This window comes from Diospyros lotus, chromosome 3, assembly GCF_014633365.1.
Source record: "Diospyros lotus cultivar Yz01 chromosome 3, ASM1463336v1, whole genome shotgun sequence".
Lineage (NCBI taxonomy): Eukaryota > Viridiplantae > Streptophyta > Magnoliopsida > Ericales > Ebenaceae > Diospyros > Diospyros lotus.
This window is the reverse complement of record NC_068340.1, coordinates 36748171-36768311: the sequence shown is the minus strand read 5'-3', so window position 1 is coordinate 36768311 and position 20141 is coordinate 36748171. Positions and strand designations below refer to the sequence as shown.

The window sequence follows — 20141 nt, the reverse complement described above, 5'->3', positions numbered from 1 at the left end:
CAATATTAACATGTGTATCTTAAGATTAATAAAAAGATCACAGGAAAATATAAAATAAATATTATAAATAGAAAATAATCAGTATCTTGATATTCTTTCAAATAAAACCAGGGTGCAGTGGCTCTTTGAAGGGGAAATGGGAGCAGGACTGCAGGTAAAAATTCTTTCCAGTTAGGTCTCAGTCACAAACCAACAAGGCAGATTTATGGCGCATACAATTCGTGAGCTAGATTTATGGCGCATACAATTTGTGAGCTAGAATTCAAGTAGCGGACCGCTTGATATGTTGCAGTTATTGTTTATGATGTTCTTACTATACCTTTTATATGGATCTTACTCGTTATATTCTTGGTAGTTCAACAGCCAAATTATATCATTGAAAGTAAGTGCAAAATGAAACCTCTTACAATGAAAATTAACAAAATATTGATCACAATGTCCTTCAGACAATCTCAATTTGAATACACAACACACGCTATACCAGTCACACAAGCTGCAAGACCAAACCAGTCAAAAGACCTACCAAATGAACCCTGTTTCTGACAAAGAAAATAATAAAAAAATATATAATATATATTGACCAGAATATTCTTCACACAATGTCCAACTTGCACGGATCACTTTCATGTTTTAATGGACCATAAATGAGTAAAGTGGCGGCAAAACTCAGGTGCACATGACTTCCTATGTTTCCCCTTTTTTGCTTCAGTTGTACCTCTCGTTCTAAGTTTCTTTAGCCACATGTCACAGATGCCAAGTCCCTGATGATGCTAGATTCAAGCTACAGATTCATTTACAGGCCGAACTCATTAAAAAAAAAAAGAGGAAGAGATTAAATTGAATATATACAAACCTGAATTTCCTCTGATTCTTTTCCAGAATCAAGTTTAAATGCAATTTCAGGATCTTGCATTTTGTCAGAAATGAGCTGCATTGAAACAACCAGTTCCATAAACAACTCTTCATCCCAGTTGCCCACTTCTATTTGCTGAAGCAGCTCAACAAGAGCAGGAAGCCATATCGTGCACGAATACTGTTCAGATATTTGCATTGCAAATACGAACTCCCATTCTGTACGTGTAATGGAAGTCAATTGATCCCATGAGCGCAGACTATTACCAAGGGTAGACAATCTTTTCCTTCGAACCAATGAACGAAAAAGGAGAACAAGTAGTGAACCAAAGCTGCTAAGTTCCCCCAAAGTCCTGAAAGGATAGCTAATCAATCCAGGCAAAAAACTAAAGAATCATCAAAACCAAGAGACAAACCCAACTTTAGGCAATATACCTTAACAGATGTACAATAATTGACAGCCTTCTATGCTCTGCAACTTCAGGCAATACATTCACAAAAATCTGAAGGGCAAACCAAACAAATCAAAACCTAAAACAAATTCAAAAGATGGAGAACTAAAGTAGTACTGCATAAGGGAAGGCTTGCAAGGATAGCAGAATTATCCTTCACAAGTCCCTTCCTTCACAAAAATTCAATCTACCAACTTACCTGTAGCAATGCATCAATGTTGTCATTCATAGATAACCAGCATGGAATGACTGCAGATATGAGGCCTTCAAACACTTGCTGCGAGTTTATATCCCACTATAAACAAAAAATACATTAACCTTCAGCATTCATATGACTACAATATATCAAATTCAAATATTCAATAATTAAACAGTTCTATTGATGTTTCTACAAAGAAAAGCAGTATATTAATTTCAAAATATACTAACAGACCTGCTCAACAGCTGATTCCCCAGCAACAGTTAAGATATCCATCATATGCTCCACGACGTTGTCTGGAGCAACCTTTGCAATGGTAGATAACAATGAGAACACATGGTTGCGAGTGCTTTCATCCTTTACTGCACGGGCATATTTGACCAATAGCTTCAAATCAAATTTGTTACTTATATCATCCTGCCATGGAACATGGTCATACTCAGTTAAGATATTATGAGCAGAATATTGTAAACATCCACCTAAAACATCTTTTACTAGAAAAATAGTAACCTTTAGAGGAACATTAGTTAACAGCGAAGAAATAATATCTTCCAGAATCAGTAAGAGCATCTGCCGAACATAAGATGCTATACTGGAAATGGTTTGAGCAGTGTCAGATGAAGCTTGCACACATTTCTCACCATGGTCAAGATCATCATTTTCCCAGTCATCCGTGAACATTTTGCAGAGAAGCTTAAATAAGGGTCCTATAAGAGATGTCCTAAAAATAAAGTTAATAATACAATTAGTACCAATTGCTGAAAGGTGATTAAGCAATAGCATTGTATAAAAACAAAATATTGATCACAACTTCATTAAATTATTTAACTAGTTGACCAAGAAGACTTATAAACATAATAGCATACCGATTCTCTATATCTTTCTTCAGCAGCAAAATATCTAGGAGCGAGCTCACAAAATAAAGCGCATTTCTGCCCATAATCTCACTATTTTGATTCAGACAAGTCATATGCTTCTTTTTCTTCTTTCCATATGCTGAACCATCTCTGCCAACTTCCTCCTCCAAAGCAAAATCAAGCATCTGGATGACCGTTGAGCAAGTAAACTGCAAAAGTTGTAGAGATTACCAATAAGCCATCTGCAGGTTGCTCAATCAATGGCAAACTAAACAAAATATAAAATACGAAGCTTCTGCTATATCGTGAATTTTTAAACAGATGGAACCACACTACAAGGAAAAAGCTTGGGCATTCTCCTTAACTGCAGAAAAAGCATGCCACGTTCTAAAAAGATGACAGCTAGCAAAACTGGACAATGTTGCTTATAGAGAAGAGGAAAAAGCAATAGGATAAGTGAGGAAATCAAGATCTACAGACCACTAGAGAAGCTGCTCTTAAAAGCTCCTATGAATTTCTAGTGAGTTATCTTAACAATGTTGGCATGTCTAACTGGGGTTACCACCATTACTATTTAGGCATTGATGCTATGGCAATCCGATAACCCAGAATCAACATGAGTAGCATTTAAGTTACCTCAGAGAAAAGATATGTTGATAAGCATCATAAGGATATTCTTGTTTTGTGATTCATGAATTTAATTCATTTTTCAAACCTTAGTTAAGCAGTATTTAGTTGATTCTACATTGGGATAATCTTCCCGAATTTAATTCATTTTTCAAACTTTAACTATGCAGTATTTAGTTGATTGGACATTATAAAAGTTTCCCTATTAGTCAATTGATTCACAGGATAGAAACAGTTGTGGATACATGTAGACTAAAATCATAGGACACAGAAAAAATCTTTGCAAATACCTCACTTGTTTATCATATACAGAGCACATTAATCCCAGATGCCATCTCCAAATGTCAAAGCAAATGGAGAAAGTTTTTTCACTTGGTGACAAAGGGAGGAATGCTACTTTGGAAGATATTGTGGAGGTGGAGAGCTCTCTCAAGGTGACCAGAAGGTCATGGGTTTAAGTTCTGGAAATATCCTCTTTGCAAAGCAAGGATAAGGTTGCATAAAAAATGCACCCCCCCCCCCCCCCCCCCAAGGCAACCCTCACAGAGTGGGGAGCCTTGTGCACTGAATATGCCCCTCACCTTGTTTAGCGTCTCTTGGTATATGAGCATTCTATTGACCATTGGTTTCACCAATTTATACTGGCTCATGATATTTGGAGCCTTTCCCCATTTATAATTGGTAGTGGTTGATTTCAGCTTGAGCAACTGATTTTTTGCATTCAAGTAATTGGGTCCAAGCTGAATGGGTGCATTCAGAAGACCATTCCTTTTTAGTGTCAGGTGGCACATTTGGCATAATGAGAGAGCTCTTGGGCATGTAGAGTCATAGATTTTTTCGTCTAAAGAGAAACGCTTTCATTTCCCAGTTCATATGATTGAGGGAGGATCCCTCCCTCTTTCCCCATTCTTTTTGCAAACTCTCCATGTAAGTAAGCATTTGTTCTTTCATTTTGTACAGGGTTTCTCTTAGACTGCTTGACATTGTTGCAGAGACCAAAATTGTAGCAATGCATGTGTTGTCATCCTTAATATCTCAATTTCTTTCTTTTCTTTATTGGGGAGGTAGATGTTGCTAAAGGGAATAGTGAGCTACAGCATCCACCCAGATAGATGGGATTTAACAGCTAGGTCTTAAATTTGATCATCCAGCACCATCCCAACAAGCTATCCTAAAGCATAAAAGTGTACCGCAACAATAACCAAGATAATCACAACATACCAAGCCTTTATCCCACTGTGGGGTCAGGAACAATGGCAAAGAGGTTGACACAAATTACCAGAATTTTGAAGTTCTTTTTATCAATTGAAGCACTGAAACCTCACAAGCTCGTGACTTGAACATAGGCACAAACAAGGATTCCAATAATATGGATAATAATAATAGAGATGTGGATAGAGGGGGGGATATGATGAGCAAATAACATTTTATGATTTGTATTAGTAATATCTACGAAATAATCAGGAAAAATAAAAAATATACATTCAAAAAAGTACCACCAATCCGATAAGTGGACAGCACTCAGTTTATAATAATATTTAACAATTGAAAAAATTAAAAATAAAAGATCGATTAAAATCTACAATAACAGTAATATAAGCAACATTCAAAAGAGAAAAATAATTATTTTTCATAGTCATATTAGGCCACAACCCAATCCCATATTGGCAGTCTACTGGAGAGGTTCTTCGGTATATTACTTGGTCCCATAAATCACCTTCAACTAGCACTTTTGGATGAGGACCATGGTGTTACATATTAGGCCCAATTTTATGATTTATTTATTTATTGAATAACTTATTATATTTGTAAATTTTAGCCAAACAAAAAAACATTTCAAAATTTTAATTAGAAACACAACAATTAGCAATGTCCTCACGCATCTCCATCGGGAGTCTGAATCATGGACACGTATATCTGTTGCATGTCCTAGAAGGTTCCAATGATGAAAGAAATTACAAAAAAGTAAGACATGTGATTTGCAAAGGCCAACACATACCCCTAAGTTCTGACAAATATCTGTCAGATACGCATCATAAACATGTACGACAGCCAAAAGGTTTGCATACCCCTGAACCAACCAAATATTTACAAAATTTTGTTAAAGTGTATTGGGACATGCAACCAAGTATTCCATGATACTCAATACCATGCATTCAAGCAGATAATGACTATGTTACGGGGAAATTATCACCTCTTCCAAGTGTACTAGTATAGTAAATTCCCCATGTAGCACCACTGTATATCACAACTGAGAAGAGAATGCCAAACTCACGTCCACCACTACCCCCTTTGTATGACTATATCACATAGAGGGTCAAGTAATTCTTGCCCTTGTTAACAAGTGAAAATCAATTCATGGAGTTCCCAGTGCTCTAAAACTCAAACTTTCCATGATTTTACAAACTGTGAAAACAAAACATGGAAAACACTTAACGTCAATACAGCCTAAATTCAACTAATTCAAGTTTTTTTTTTTCTAAGTCCCAATTTAAGAAATTTTACCGGACTCAGGATCAAACAAGAATAGATAACAGTACAGATTGGAAGGAACAAAAACAAATATTTAAATGAGATTAAGAGAAAAGAAATAACATTTATACGCAGCAAAGCATCTCTGGCGATATTGCGTAAATCTCCGTTACCAGTCCGAAACAGATGCACAAGGTCTCTAAAAAGTTCTACCTGTCAAATCAATAAAAATACTGTAATTTAGCAATAACAGAGGAGTCAATTTTTAATTCTTTTAATTTACCATAGTCACAGAAGCAGAACATGAAATAGTTGTTAGATAATGATCAAAGCTAAACATTGTAATTTCAGCATTCAAATAATAGATATCAATTGCTGAAACAAGGGCAATACACAATCAATAGGAACATATACTACTAGAAGCGTACGTGGCTTTAAAGATTGCTTTCATTCAATTCTAATCAAGGCAGAAATGACATTAATTTAGCCATATATAGTACATAGGAAGGAATAAGAGATATTTTTATTTCAGTTATAACATCTTAGAGAACAAATACTTCAAATTCTTAAAGGTAACACAGACACACCTTTCACTCTCATGAAGTTTTCAGATACTTTGACTGTGTTCGACCAAAATCTTGTCAGTGATTAGGGAAAATATTCAAAAATTATTAAAGTTGTTCCTTCATTGGAGAAAGAAATTAGCTTTACAGGACATTCAAATTCAAGGTCTTTAGGGGCCAAACCTAACAAAACCATCAAGACCAAAGTCAACTACACTCTGGAGAACAATTGTCCTATCATTTTGGAGAAGTGCACCCAACGAGTATTTTTCAGTGGTAATCCCTCAGTTGGACAGCAGAATAATAAGTTTTTAAGGTTTAGTAATTTAGCCTCTAGAAATTAACATAAGCCAATATCATTAATCATGTTTCTAGAGGCAGTGTCATAGATTGACAATAAATTTCTATATTGCTAGATGGCTTCACAACATCAGTCTCTCACCATTCTAACCTACTTGAGACTCCTGTTCCATATTCTGCTTTACCTATTATTCTGAACATCTTCTCTCTAACTAGAGACCTTAGGTATTACAATTCTTCAGATTGTGGCTCATAGTGACTCCATTCAAATGCATTTGGAAGCACATCTCTCAAACTAGAGGCCACAGGTTTCGTTATTGAGAGTCCTCGTGGCTCAAGCTGACTATATTCCCACTAATTTGGAAGTGTAAGAATTAGAATAGGTCCTTTTATAGCACATGTAACTACTTTTGGTGAGCAAAATACTTTTTTCCCTTTTTGGTTAGGAAAGAGCAAATTCCTGTTGAAATTGCTTTTTCATGAATAACATGCCTCAACAATGCAAGATAAGAATTTGTTCAAAATGGGAAAGAGGCTTCCATTATGGCAATATATATATATATATATACATCTATAATGCAGGAAAAACAGAACCCTGCATTAAATAACCTTGTGCAACAAATCACCTGTACCTTGTTCCAGGAAAAATAATAACCCAAAATGGTGTAAAACATCAATGGAACCAAGGACACAACTCTTTTTGAATCTAAAGTAGAAGAGCCTTTATGTAAAAAGTTTCATTTTGAGCCATTTACTTTGCCAAAAGCTAACCTACACTTTCAAACCAGAAGCAACATCACATACAGACATTGACAATTGACCAGAGACCGAATATTGAAAAGAAAACAGAACCAGAAGTAACAACAACAAAAGATTTATTCATTAAGTGAACATGTATATGAAAATATCAAAATATCAATTAGTTCACAAACACAAAATATAATTATATTCTTTAAATTCAATAAAAATCCATTTGTTAACAATAAATGTGAAATTTATCAAGCCCCATGTCACTTACCATGCAGATCATTCAATTCCAACAAATTGGGGCTCAACATTATAATGCAACAGGCTCTAGAATTTTGACAGAATAGGAGCCAAATTTCATAACTCAATGCACTTTTACAGTGATTTTCAAAAAATTAGACATCCATCAATACAATTTGCTTCATATAAATGAATATCATAAAAAATATATTCAACTTTTTCTTTTCTAAAAAAAAAAAAAAAAAAAAAAGGAGTAGCTTGTATAGGGATCAAGAAAATACCTTAAAGGAGGCAAACCCTATACAAAAGAAATGATAAAGAGCAAGAACTTTAGACTATTCAACACAAAAAACTGAAAAGATATAACAGACAAAAAAGACAGTCCAACCTCAAACATATAAAAAGAGAAAAGTTCCAAAAGCTGAAGATGTTCAAATACAAAATTCAAGTTTTAATAAAGAAATAAAATGTGCTTCAAGTATAGGATAAGAAGTTTAGAATGCCGATGATCTTCACAAAAAAATGTTCTAGCACAATTGATCCCAAAGCATAGGATAGAAAAATGTTCAAGCATAGGATAGGAAAAAGCACGAAGGAAACCTGCTTCTCAGTTTTGAAACCTTGGTATACAGGAGCACTGAGATTCCTCAACACAGTTACACAAGGAAGCACAACTGCAGGATCATCAGATGATGCATCCAGCTGAGGCAAAGCCAGTAAACAATTAAGAAAAAATGAGATCAGCACAGAGAGGTTGAAAGCTTTACAGTTAGAAGCAAGGTGTCAACAGATAGAACATGGTATACAGATAGAATACCACCTTCAGAGCTTCCAATAATGGATCTTCAAAAACATACCCATCAAATGAGGAAGTTGGAACAGAACAGCACTGCCATAAGAGAGAGAATTCAGTCAAATTCCTCCACACAGAACAGCAAAATTTAAATCCAAGACAGAAAATCTACACAGAACATCTTTAGTCACCTCCAATAAAACGCACAAGATATCAACATCAATCTTTGACAGCTTACAACACGATTTTTCATGACTAAGATGATACTGATGACGTCTTTCTAAAAGCTCAGACAGCAATAAATTAAAACCTCTAAAGTTCACAATTCCACTTCCCAGTCCTTTAAGTAATGATAGAATGATTAGCTGCCAAAGAAAAAACAATACATTACTTTCATTGCATTATGAGAAAAAAAAAAAATAGGGCAGTGAAAAGTATTGTTTTCATATGGAGTGGTAAAATGCTTGTCTTTCAACAGCGGAACAATAAGTGCACTACACTAGTTGCAGTTGACAAATTGTAGATCCAATTTGGAAGGCACTAACCTTTGGGTGTGCAGAAAGATTTAGTGCAGAGACTAGAATGAAGTCCAGTATCTCCTTCTTTGCCGATTGACTGAATCTGAAACAATACATAAGAGGATATTTTAGAAAATTAACAGAGTGATAGTTGGAAGGGGGGGAAAAAAAAAAGAGTGCTTCTATCAGTCTTCTTCCCACATGTTCAAATCACCATCTTAATTGCAATTATTTATCTTATCTTCAACAGGCGTCATTCCAATCTTATTATGTATGATCTTGTTTCTTATTTACTTTTATGGCCACACATCCACCATAGCATTCTCACCTCAGATACACTTATTACACTAGTAAATTCAGAGATAAAATATTCTTAAAAGAGCCACGAGACAATGTCACCAACAAAGTAAGAAGCATGTACACAGACAAAGGGGCATCAGACATAATATGCACACACTGACACAGTAATATTCAGAAAGATTTGGACACAATACAGCATGGACACATCAAATAATAGATTACATGTGCATGTGTATATCAAGTTAGACAAAAAAAAAAAAAAAGATCATTTCAGATACCATGGTTCAATCATCAAAACAGCTGGGGAGATAGTAGGGATGTTACCCATAGACTTAAAGCATGATGGTTAAAATAGAAAAATGCATCTGGCATTCTATGCAGTAGTAGGAATCCATTAAAGCTAAAAGAAAATTTTACAAGATAGCTATAAGACAAGTTTTGTTGTATGGAACAGAATGAATGGGAGTAAAGCATTAACCTGTGCAAAATATGAGTGTAACGAAGATGAGGATACTAAAATAGACGTGCGGACATGTAAGAAAATATTAAATTAGAAATGAGGATATTTGTAATAAAGTCAAAGTGGCCCCAATGGAAGATGAGATGCATGAGACAAGATTAAAATGACTTGGTCATATAAGAATAAAACTAGTACAGGCTCATGCAAGAAAGTGGATGGAATAGAACAAGAACTTAGCAAAAGAGATAAGAGGGAAGACCAAGAAAAATTTGGTGCAGAACACTTAGATTTGATACCAACTATTTGAACCTTACAGGAGATAAGGCCATAGATAGAAATGAATGAAAAACTAGAATTCACACCACATAGTGAGATAAAAGCTTGGTAAGTTTTTTGTTGTTGTTTATTTGTATATATATGAAAATGATGGCATTATACACAGTAGGAAACAAGTGTGATTAAAAATACCTAATGGATATTTTAGAAAGCTCCACTCATTAATAATTTTTTTAATTTCAAAGTTTCTAAAATTAAAAGGTTTAAATAAGAGTACAATAAATCTAAATCAAACTTTAAAAAAATAATTGACTTTAGAATTATCATTTAAAGCTACCAAACAATACAAAATTTAGGTAAAAGATAAAAAAAATAATAGGACATGGATGGACTCATGAGTATTAATGTTCGGCACGTGGCACCTTTGTAAAACTGACCCTGCTACTTAGTAACGGTTGACAACAGGCAGCCAGCTTATATATGCAAGAATCCATCTTTTCCCTTAGGGTGGGGTGCACACACAATAATCAGAATATCTCATGCAACTCCAGTAAGTAAGAATAAAAGCAGCAACTCTCATAACATATATCAAGAATGGAAGAAACTCAGTCATTAACCATAGACTGAAGGAACTTTATGCTCTTTGTATATTATCAAGGCAGACAACAAGAAGGATATGGCAACAGGTGAGAAACAAGATGACAGTGTTAATTGTAATGATAGTATGTCAAATTAACTATAATAAAATGTGCAAACCTCTCTCCAACTGTCTGAGACACTAAAAGGCTATCAAATGAAGAGCTGAGCAAAGCCATTAAAAATGAAGAGAGGAAATTTCTGTCCGAAAGTATCAGCTTCTTATGTTGAACAATCATGCTTAGAAGCTCCTCAAGCAAATGACTACTGATTGTGCTGTTTCCTGTGAAAATTAAATTTAAGTAAAAGCTTACTGTTGAAGGCAAATGGTAAAGAAGAAAAACTAGAAAACAACAAATCACTACCATGACAGGTGTACTACCATTTTTCAATCTGGTGATATTAACACGGGGGCATAACATGCCTAAGCCTTCAATGCAATTCATGGAAGCCATCTGTACATCCTGGGAAGAAAAGAGAGTAAAATTCTACATAAGCAATAAGGCCATACAACAAAATGAAAATATAAACAACATAAACCACGACCCAAAAAAAATGCTAAGCCATACACAGAATTAGAAGTAATAAACTAGTATATAAAGGTAACAGATCTTGATAAGACTGGAAAGATCACATAAGCTGTAAAGTTGTTCAGGAACCTGGTTATCACTCGATAATGGAACAAGAAGTGAAGGAAATTCAGCAAGAAGTTGAGAATTTAAGTTCTCATCCAACTCAGTACAAAGAAAATAAAGAGAATTAAGGCTCTCAACTTGAACAGCAACAGGAACACCTGCAAAAGTGGAATTCCCAAACGAAGGAAGTGGACACAGAATCAATACCATCATAAGAAATGAAAGCTAAACAAGCAGGAAAATAATTCCCAGGGACATAAAAGGATATCTTTAATTTGCTGGAGATACATGTACTAGATGAACATCCACAGATCCCCAAAATGCGTCCAAAAGTAATCTGAACAGCAGCTTTAAGGGGGAATAAGTTAAAAGTACGGTACACAGCCAAGAAATATCCATAGGGGAAATATATTGTTGACTTCAAACTCTCAACCTTTTCAAGTTCAAAAATCAGCTACTTCACATGTTCTACTTTTCCATTAACTATTCCACCAAGGGAAAAGTTCCTCACGTCCCTGTATGGACACAATTCAATGTTTGGGATTCCTTGTTGACTTACCTCTAAAGGTCAACAAAACAATGCTTATATAATTCTCATATCAATCAAAAGCAAATTTTACAAAAGCATTTAAAATTCACAAATCTTCCATGCATTTCATGCATATTCTAAGAACTAAGAAGCCTGGGCATAAATAAATGTTGGAGCATATACACAGAATAAACAGAAGACATGATATGCAGTGGGAATCTGGCAAACTAAGAAGAAAGAATACTAACAAAACATGGAAATGCCAACAGACTAAATGTCTTATACCTATACAATATAACTCGATTTTATATAATAATATTGAGTTATGTTTGTTTACATAGGTATAATTAGACTTTAGGATAGACCCTAGGACAAGGGATGAATTGAATTAGAATAACAACAATTACAGTCTTAATCCCACCAGGTGGGATCAGCTACATGAAGTCCAGACCTCCAGCCAACTCAATCCATAGCCATATCTGGATGAACTGAATAAGAAAGCTCTAACAAAATGCAAATCAGGACAGCTCATAGTAAGATAATGGATCCCTCCGACCATAATCATATCTTAAATGAGATTGTCTAAGCAAATCTCCATCTAGCTGGGAGGGATAGATTTGGACCGAAGTGGGAAGCTCAGGGCTTAAGCTCCAAACATGTCGAAAATATCTCACATTCTACATAATCAGGTAAATATCTACAATTTAAACTTCCATATATATTTTAGAAAATTTTATATATACATCGTTTTTGAAATCAATTCTTAAAATAAAAAGTTTAAAGCAGTGAAAACTAATATATACACACCCGCATAGTTTTTTGTTCTATGAACATACTATTTACATATACAAAGTGATTCTATTTTCTTTAAATGTGAACATGTAACATCCTTGAGCCACAAGTGTCCTTTCAGTGTCTGTAACGTGTAAACAGTAACTCAAAAATAATGTGATATGTGTAAACAGTAACTCAAAAATAATGTGATATATTGGGACAAGTGCCTGACGAGTATTTTTGATGTGTCAAACAAGTAGTAATATCTAACATGAGCATCCGACTCAATACAGAACCTTCAAAGAAGTGCTGTGCTTCTTGACCAACAAAAAAATATATTTTTATTGGCTTTGTAAAAATAGATAACATTATGGTATAAATCATGCAATATTTACACCAGCGACTTTAAAAATTTTACGTTTGGTAGTCAATAGGTCATTCACAAGAAATCAGAAATAACATTCAAGTGAGAAGAAGATCATCATCCAACACCACATTGAAATTTCAAGAACAATAGCATTCCCCATGAAATCCCCCACCTCCCAAAACAAAACTAAGAGAAATACTTAATTTAACCAAGTTATCCATAATTTATGATAAAGAAAAACACCACAGTTGTTTTTGTCCAATTCCATAGTAGTGCTTCAAAGATTAACATAAGAGTAAAAACACCATAGATGTTATATGACTGACTCACTACCAGAAACAAGAATCAACGGCTGGCCAAACAGTAAGATAATCAATGAACTACAATGCCTAAATCGTTTCTTTCAGAAAAGGAAGAAACAAATGCAACAGAATGCATCAATAATCAAGATATCAAGACCAAAACCTTCTTCAGTATAAAACTTTGACAAAAACCGGACAGCAGATATCTTGCTCTCCATAAGTAGGAAGCGAATATGCTTCTGAAAAACATGCTTTGACTGAGATTCAGTAAAGAAGATGAACAGATTCCGAAGACTGCAAACCCACTTCCCATTATTGTCCTGGAAGAAATACAGCCACATGTTCAGCAGTGCTAGTGACAAAAATATTAGTCCAGCCACTAAGATCTTGTGCTGTCTTGCACCAAAACAAAGAGAAAATGGATTACAAATAAATAAAATAAAATAACATGTATCACCAACCAATGAGGCATTTGCAGGCATTGTCAAAATAAACCCCTTCAATAACCTCCAAAATAAACACATTAATATCTTAGCATTCAGTTGCCTGAAATCGGTGCTAAAGCTGGTCCCATATAGCTGATCCAGAAATGCTTTCCAGTCCCCATCCAGCAATGTTGTGTTGGACTGTACATTTATATAGCAAAGTCAGAGAATGTATTGCTCAAACACCTCAACTTGGGACAGCCAAGATGGATGACCAAAAAAATTATTGACATGGGTGTCAGAAAAACCAATAAGAAAATAAAAATAAAAGGCTAAACAATCAACAGTTTTCGTTCTCGTACCTCTTTGGCAGATACAGGTATGGCAGACTTTAATGCATTCCACTCAGTTTTCAGAACTGGATAGCAGGAATCATATAATGCATTAAATTGGCCAACATCATCTGACAAAGAGAGAAAATATCAGAATCAGCACAATAGTTATTGCTATCTATGCAAATGAAGTGGCAACAAATAAATGTACAATACACCAAAAAATAGCAATTACAGCAACAGGCATAGTATCGACTGCATAAGCAATGAATTTATTGTATGACAAGTACAGATGTTCAACATGAATATATTGCATCACTATGAGAGAAAAAAAAAAAACCATACTGATGAAAAAAGAAGAGAAAAAAAAAATAGTGTGTGACTTGACTTTTTTATATAGTCACCACTTTGCAAAGAGTATCTCAATCTAAGAAATCAAACATTGCAACTGGTGCGGTACAGTGTAGATTGGCCTCAACCTGACCCCTACCAAAAAAAGGAAAACCCACCCTTATATCCAGACCCGTGATTGCACAACTTCAGCCCCAAAACCCATATACCTTTTTGGTTAACATAAACCATTCATGCCTTGCCCGAGATGTTTAAGACAAACAAATTTGATTGGTAAGGGTTAGGATACACCACCACAATCCTAATTGAAGATGAAAGAATTTCTAGAAAAATCTAATCTTATATAAGATAAGTGTTTTGGTATCAATAAGAAAACATCAGAGACAATTTTGTAAATCGACATATAACAAAATTGAGTTAGGGGGGCAGAAAAAAAAGATCAAGGGTATGGATATGCTGAAATCTAACCTATCCCCATTGTATTTTACTAACACCCCAGAATCCATCTACCCTTATGTACAAACTCATACCCGCGCTATTAGAGCCATGGATCACTTTGCTGTCCCAATGTAACGTTGTGGATGCTTGAGGACAATTGTACTCCATCAAAGCAATTAGCATTCATGTTTGCTTCAAAATAAACCAATTTATACTAGGGTAAATTGCATCAGACCCTGTCACAGTTTAGGCTAGTTATATTTTATTTTTATTTCTGCAAAATTGTATTAGTTAGTTATTTACACATTAGAGATAGTTGTGTAGTGTTTAGGAGTAGTTACCTCTAGGAGTGGAAACTACCACAAATAACTATTGGTTAGCTTCCTAGATAAAGCTTTAACCCATTATTGTTAAAATCCCGATTTTACTCGTACGATTTTACGCTTCGGAGACCCTCAAACGATTCAAATCCCATGTAAAATCTTACTTAGGGTAAAATCCTATAAAATCCCGATTTTAGGTGTACAATTTTACGATTTTACGCTTTAGAGATCCCCAAACGATTTTACGCTTCAAGTATAAATTGCAACTTAAATCTAATGGAGAATATTGAAATCATCCTCTAAAGAATTTTAAGCTATATTTTGCCTCTAAATTGCCTATACCAACATGTTAGTTTTGAGTTATATTTTGGAAGCATCATCTTTTGAGTTATAATAAGGAATAATCAGATTATTAATATTAAATGATATTAATTTATTTTTTATAAAATTATGTTATTATAAACATATATTTATAAAAATTAAAGGATATTTATAATTGTCTCTAAAATCTTCCGATTTTATGAATCCTTTTTCGATCCCACTTAAAATCCCGATTTTAACTACCTTGCTTTAACTGCTTGGCCGATTTTATGCTTTTTGGATGAATTAAAAGTTATTCCCTTCTCTTTGAAATTCCCCTTTTCTCTCTCGATTTCTCTCTAAGTGTGCTTGAGTTGGGAAAGCTCAAGGATGGATTAAGCGTGCTTGAGTTGGGGAAGCTCAAGGATGGAGACCCCTTAGGAAGTTCGCGTAGGCCCATCAAGGTAAGTTGTTCCGATCCTTCTTATTGCTCAATGCGGGATGTTACAAGAGCACCCGGTTCTCGACATAAGATCTAAGGCGACCCTAGTAGTTGCAGTTACCAATTTTTGGAGACGGACCAGAGGCAATTACCAATTCCAACATAAGATCTGAGGCGGTTACCGAAATTCTGGAAGTAGTTTCATTGCCTGCCAAAGTAAGACAGAAGAAACAGACCAAGGCAATGGCAGAGGGACCTGCACAAAACAGAAGGAAGCAAGGTTGGACACCCTAGAGTTGGGTTTGCAACAAACCCAAGAAGAACTAAACCATTGCCGGGAAGAGCACACTGCCACCAACGCTGCCACCAAAGAGGCAGTGCAGTTACTGGAAAGGAAAGTGGCTAACATGGGCCAAAGGTTGGACGAGCTCCTGAAGATGTTTTCCAAGATGCCTCAAGCCAACCTACAGGAAAATTTTCCTCCAAGAGTCATGTCAGAATCGATCTGTCACATTTCTAGGGTTACCTAGGGTTGTGATTGGAATTAGGGGAAGAACGGAATGAGGGAATTGAAAGAGGGGAAGAAATCAAGAAAAAGAGGGAGAAATTAGAGAGAACCGATAGAGGAATAGAGAGAGAATTAGAAAGAAAGAGAATTAGAGAATATTCATCCAATTCATTCACGCCATTCCAACTTCAGGTTGTGGCTCACAGCTGCTATCATGTGCGGTTATAACAGTATTGTAACCGTCTTAGCTACAGAACAAAAGGAATAACGACAAAAGAGAAAATATACTATTACTAACAGAATCTAGGGACGCAATTACATAGCTACCCTTGTGTATGTGACAACTATTATAATCCTACTACAATAATGCTCCTCTATTGCTCCTAGGTTTATGACCAATTCGCCCGCCTTAAAACATTTCTAGTCCCCAAGAAATGTCAAACCTCCACAGCTTCCAACATGTTTTTTTCCTTCTCTTCCACAGCTTGGATGGAGAAGTTTTGAAAAACCTCTATATGCATAACAAATTTACAATGACTCTCATGTACACCTTGATTGGAACACAACCAAAATCAATCACTCTCCGTTGGTCAACGTGAACAGCTAAAATCTACTAACTGTTGTCCTCACTAACTTTCCCGTTCGCAATTCCTTCAATGTGGGCTAGTGTAAGTCCAAAGGATTGGCTAACCGTGACCCCAACTTCTTGTAATATTTCATCACCATCTAGTAAAATTAAGGATGGCAAACATGCATCATTAGAAGCAGTAAGATACCCTCCTGCTGAAGCTGTCTTAACATTCTTATAGCCTATTTTAACCCTAGCCAAGGAATCCACAGCTTTTCCCAAAATCAAATCCCATACATTAGCTGATTCCCATATATTGGACTAGGCACCCAGGGTAATGCAAGGGACTTTGTTTCCTCTGTCAATCCATTCAATAATCCTTTATTTTTCTCCTGCCAGTTCTCATTAGACACATTCTGATGTATTAACCCTTCTTCTGCTGCATAGCAATTGTGCCCAAACTCATGTCAACAGAATTCTCCTTCAGTAGAGTTTCAATGGTAGTTGTAATAGGTAAACTGCCTTCCTCTGCAGCATAAACGGCCCATATATCTCCTTCCACAACCAATCCATCATTTGAATCAACCTTTTCCGATGGTGTCGCAATGACTATTCCTGCCACTACCATCCATGTCAGTACATCGAATGCATGAAAGCTATCCTTCTCACAATTCTCACCTCCAATTTGATTTATAGCCCGCCTACCCACTGAATCACCCACTTCTTGCAACTGTAAAATGTGATCCACACGGATTTCCTTGACAATTGTAATAGGATTCATTTCAACGTCTTTCTCCTCTATTGGAACCTCAATAATTCCTCCAGTAGCTGCCCTTCCTCCCTTGTCATCTTGAATAACCTGCTCCATTTCAGGTCTATCCTCACTTATTGCAACAATCAGCCCGAATCTTAGGGACTCGGTAGTCTTAGGAATACCCTCCCATCTACTGGCTGCTCTTAGCATAACCGTTGGGCTGCTGCTTGTGCTTTCTAGAAATGGCTTCCAATGTCGTTTCATGAAGCCTTGCCCTCTTCATCACTTGTTCTACCGTGGCAGGACACGTCATCCTCACAATAGTCCTCAACACATCGTTAAGACCTTCAATAAATTTCAACACAAATATTCCTTCAAGGACGGTTGAAAACTAAGCATCAACGCTTTCAATTCCTCAAATTTGACCTTATAATCCGTGACAGATCCTTCTTGCATTAGGTTATTGAAATCATCTCTAAGTTGATTTAAGGAAGCAAAGTACTCCTTAGAAAAGCATTCAACAAGAAAGACTAACCTGAAATTTCTGTGAGAATAGAATCATCAAGTCGTCTAGCTTCTATTTGAAGTTATTGATTCCATTTATGGTTGCGACCCATTCCTCATTGAGTGTTTTCTCCCTAGACTATGCACTTCCACCAAGTCCTACGACCATCTCCTTAGTTCAAATACTTGAAAATTCATTACTATAACAACCTCTTGCTCAGCTTTTGAGGATCCCTTCAGAAATTTATTCTAGTACTAAAATTCAGCAACCTTAAATACACATTTACCTAATTCAGCAAACTCAATCCACTGCCATTGTTGTTTCCAGATTGTAGCTAAGATCAAGATTAGTTGCATTAGATTCCTCCCTAAGGAACATTGCCTCTAAAATTCAAGTCAGTTCAAAATTTGGAATCTATTTCGCCTACAATTCGCCAAGAATCGTTGGCACCATCCCCTCTCACCTCGATCACCTACAGTGACCCAGATCGATTTCGGGAGTTAATTGCTTTATGTCACCTTCAACGTCTCCTAAATCATCCAAATCCAAGTCAATAGTCGAGGATAGCCTGGCTCTGAATTCGCCTCTGCTTGCCTGGAATTGCTTCAATTATCAACCGAGTTTTACTCGCCTGAAGCACCAGAAATCACGCTTGGCTAGTCGGACTTGCTTGCTCGCGCTCGCCTCACCCAATCACCATCCAATGGTCGGAGGACCACTGGGCTTGCTGTAAACTTCTCAGAATCACAGCGAAGCTCACTTGGTTGAATTTGCCAAGAAACAACGATCACCGAAATCCCACCACGCTTCTGTTGTGCCTTCAATTCTGAGTCTATAATTGATCGGCAGAACTCGCCTCTTGGATTAGCTGCTCTAGATATGCTTCAGCCCTAGATCGCCTGACTTCTCAACCTTCCATAACTTATTCAGCTTCGTTCAGCCCATTGATAATTGCCTGAACAGCGCCTTCCAAAAATCCAAACCGAACTGCTGCGAGTTTGTCAGAATCACTACCGAGGATTGCCTCGCTCTGATATCATTTATCACATTCCTTGGGTTACTTAGGATTGTGATTGGAATTAAGGGAATAACAGAATGAGAGAATAGAAAGAGGGGGAGAAATCAGGCAGAAAGAGGGGGAGAAATTAGAGAGAACCGAGAGAGGAATAGAGAGAGAATTAGAAAGTAAGGGAATTAGAGAATTAGAGAATATTAAGCCAATTCATTCATGCCATTCCAACTTCAAGTTGTGGCTCAATATATAGGCTCACAACTGCTATCATGTGCGGTAATAACAGTATTGTAACCACCTTAGCTACAGGACAAAAGGAATAAAGACAAAAGAGAAAGTATCCTAACATAATCTAGGGACGCAATTACATAGCTACCCTTGGGTATGTGACAACTATTATAACCCTATTACAATAATGCCCCTCTATTGCTCCTAGGGTCATGACACGATCTTAACACAAACAGGCATTCCCCCTTATGCTTCCACATCGCAAGAAGATGAGAAACAACCAACAATAGACCAGGCCATCCAAGTAAGGGAACCCTACCCAAATCACCCACACACACCCCTACCTAAGCTAGTGTCATGAACTAGGGTTCATGACGGACTGAAATGGGAAGGAAAAGCAGAATATTTGAGAGGAAGAAATGGACAGAAATGGGGAGAGAATGTAGCGAGAATTGAGGGAGAGAAGTAGAGGGAAATTTGGGAGAATTGTAGAGAGAGAATCAGTTTTCATTTATCAATTCAATCATATCCATCTTCTCTTACAATGGCCTTTTTATAGGCATAGGTAGCCCCTTAACTAATTTCTAACAGCACCCATGTGCAACCAAATATCTCCTAACAAACTAATATAAGCCTATTACAATACTACCCTTTTATTATATCTCTATCACAATATTACCCTTCTAATCCTCCTAGGGACATGACAGCTAGAAATTCCCATGTTTGAGGGTGCTAAACCCAGGTGGTGAGTTAGAAGGTGTGAGGTTTTTCCAATATTATCATGTGGCTGAAAGTCAAAGGATAAACCTTGCAACAGCCTATTTCAATGACGTGGCTGATACATGGTTCCAAGGGTGGAACAAAGTGAGAGATGAGACAAATTGGGCAAACTTAGTGTAGGACTTTTGAGTAAGGTTTAGTGAGAAACCTACGACAGACGCAATCGAGGAGTTTAATAAGTTGAAGCAAGAAGGGTCAGTGATAGACTACCAAGTCCGCTTTAAAGAATTGAGATCTCTAATGATGAATGCACATCCTGCCTTGACTGAAGATTAT

At 36.2% G+C, this 20141-nt stretch overlaps 1 protein-coding gene across 1 annotated transcript in view; it reads right to left on the bottom strand.

The window, feature by feature from the left end:
* The window catches only part of LOC127796712 (uncharacterized protein At3g06530), a 54086-nt gene that overhangs the window by 15310 nt on the left and 18635 nt on the right, over window positions 1-20141 (bottom strand). Inside the window, exons 17-33 of the mRNA XM_052329020.1 lie at window positions 13687-13787; window positions 13361-13525; window positions 13063-13219; window positions 10952-11085; window positions 10675-10756; window positions 10413-10575; window positions 8648-8723; window positions 8294-8467; window positions 8130-8198; window positions 7910-8011; window positions 5583-5672; window positions 2370-2569; window positions 2014-2224; window positions 1738-1920; window positions 1504-1599; window positions 1288-1355; window positions 854-1205 (exon numbers count right to left, since the gene is read on the bottom strand). Coding sequence (XP_052184980.1) covers window positions 854-1205; window positions 1288-1355; window positions 1504-1599; window positions 1738-1920; window positions 2014-2224; window positions 2370-2569; window positions 5583-5672; window positions 7910-8011; window positions 8130-8198; window positions 8294-8467; window positions 8648-8723; window positions 10413-10575; window positions 10675-10756; window positions 10952-11085; window positions 13063-13219; window positions 13361-13525; window positions 13687-13787 — 2423 coding nt within the window. The remainder of the gene's footprint in view (window positions 1-853; window positions 1206-1287; window positions 1356-1503; window positions 1600-1737; window positions 1921-2013; window positions 2225-2369; window positions 2570-5582; window positions 5673-7909; window positions 8012-8129; window positions 8199-8293; window positions 8468-8647; window positions 8724-10412; window positions 10576-10674; window positions 10757-10951; window positions 11086-13062; window positions 13220-13360; window positions 13526-13686; window positions 13788-20141) is intronic.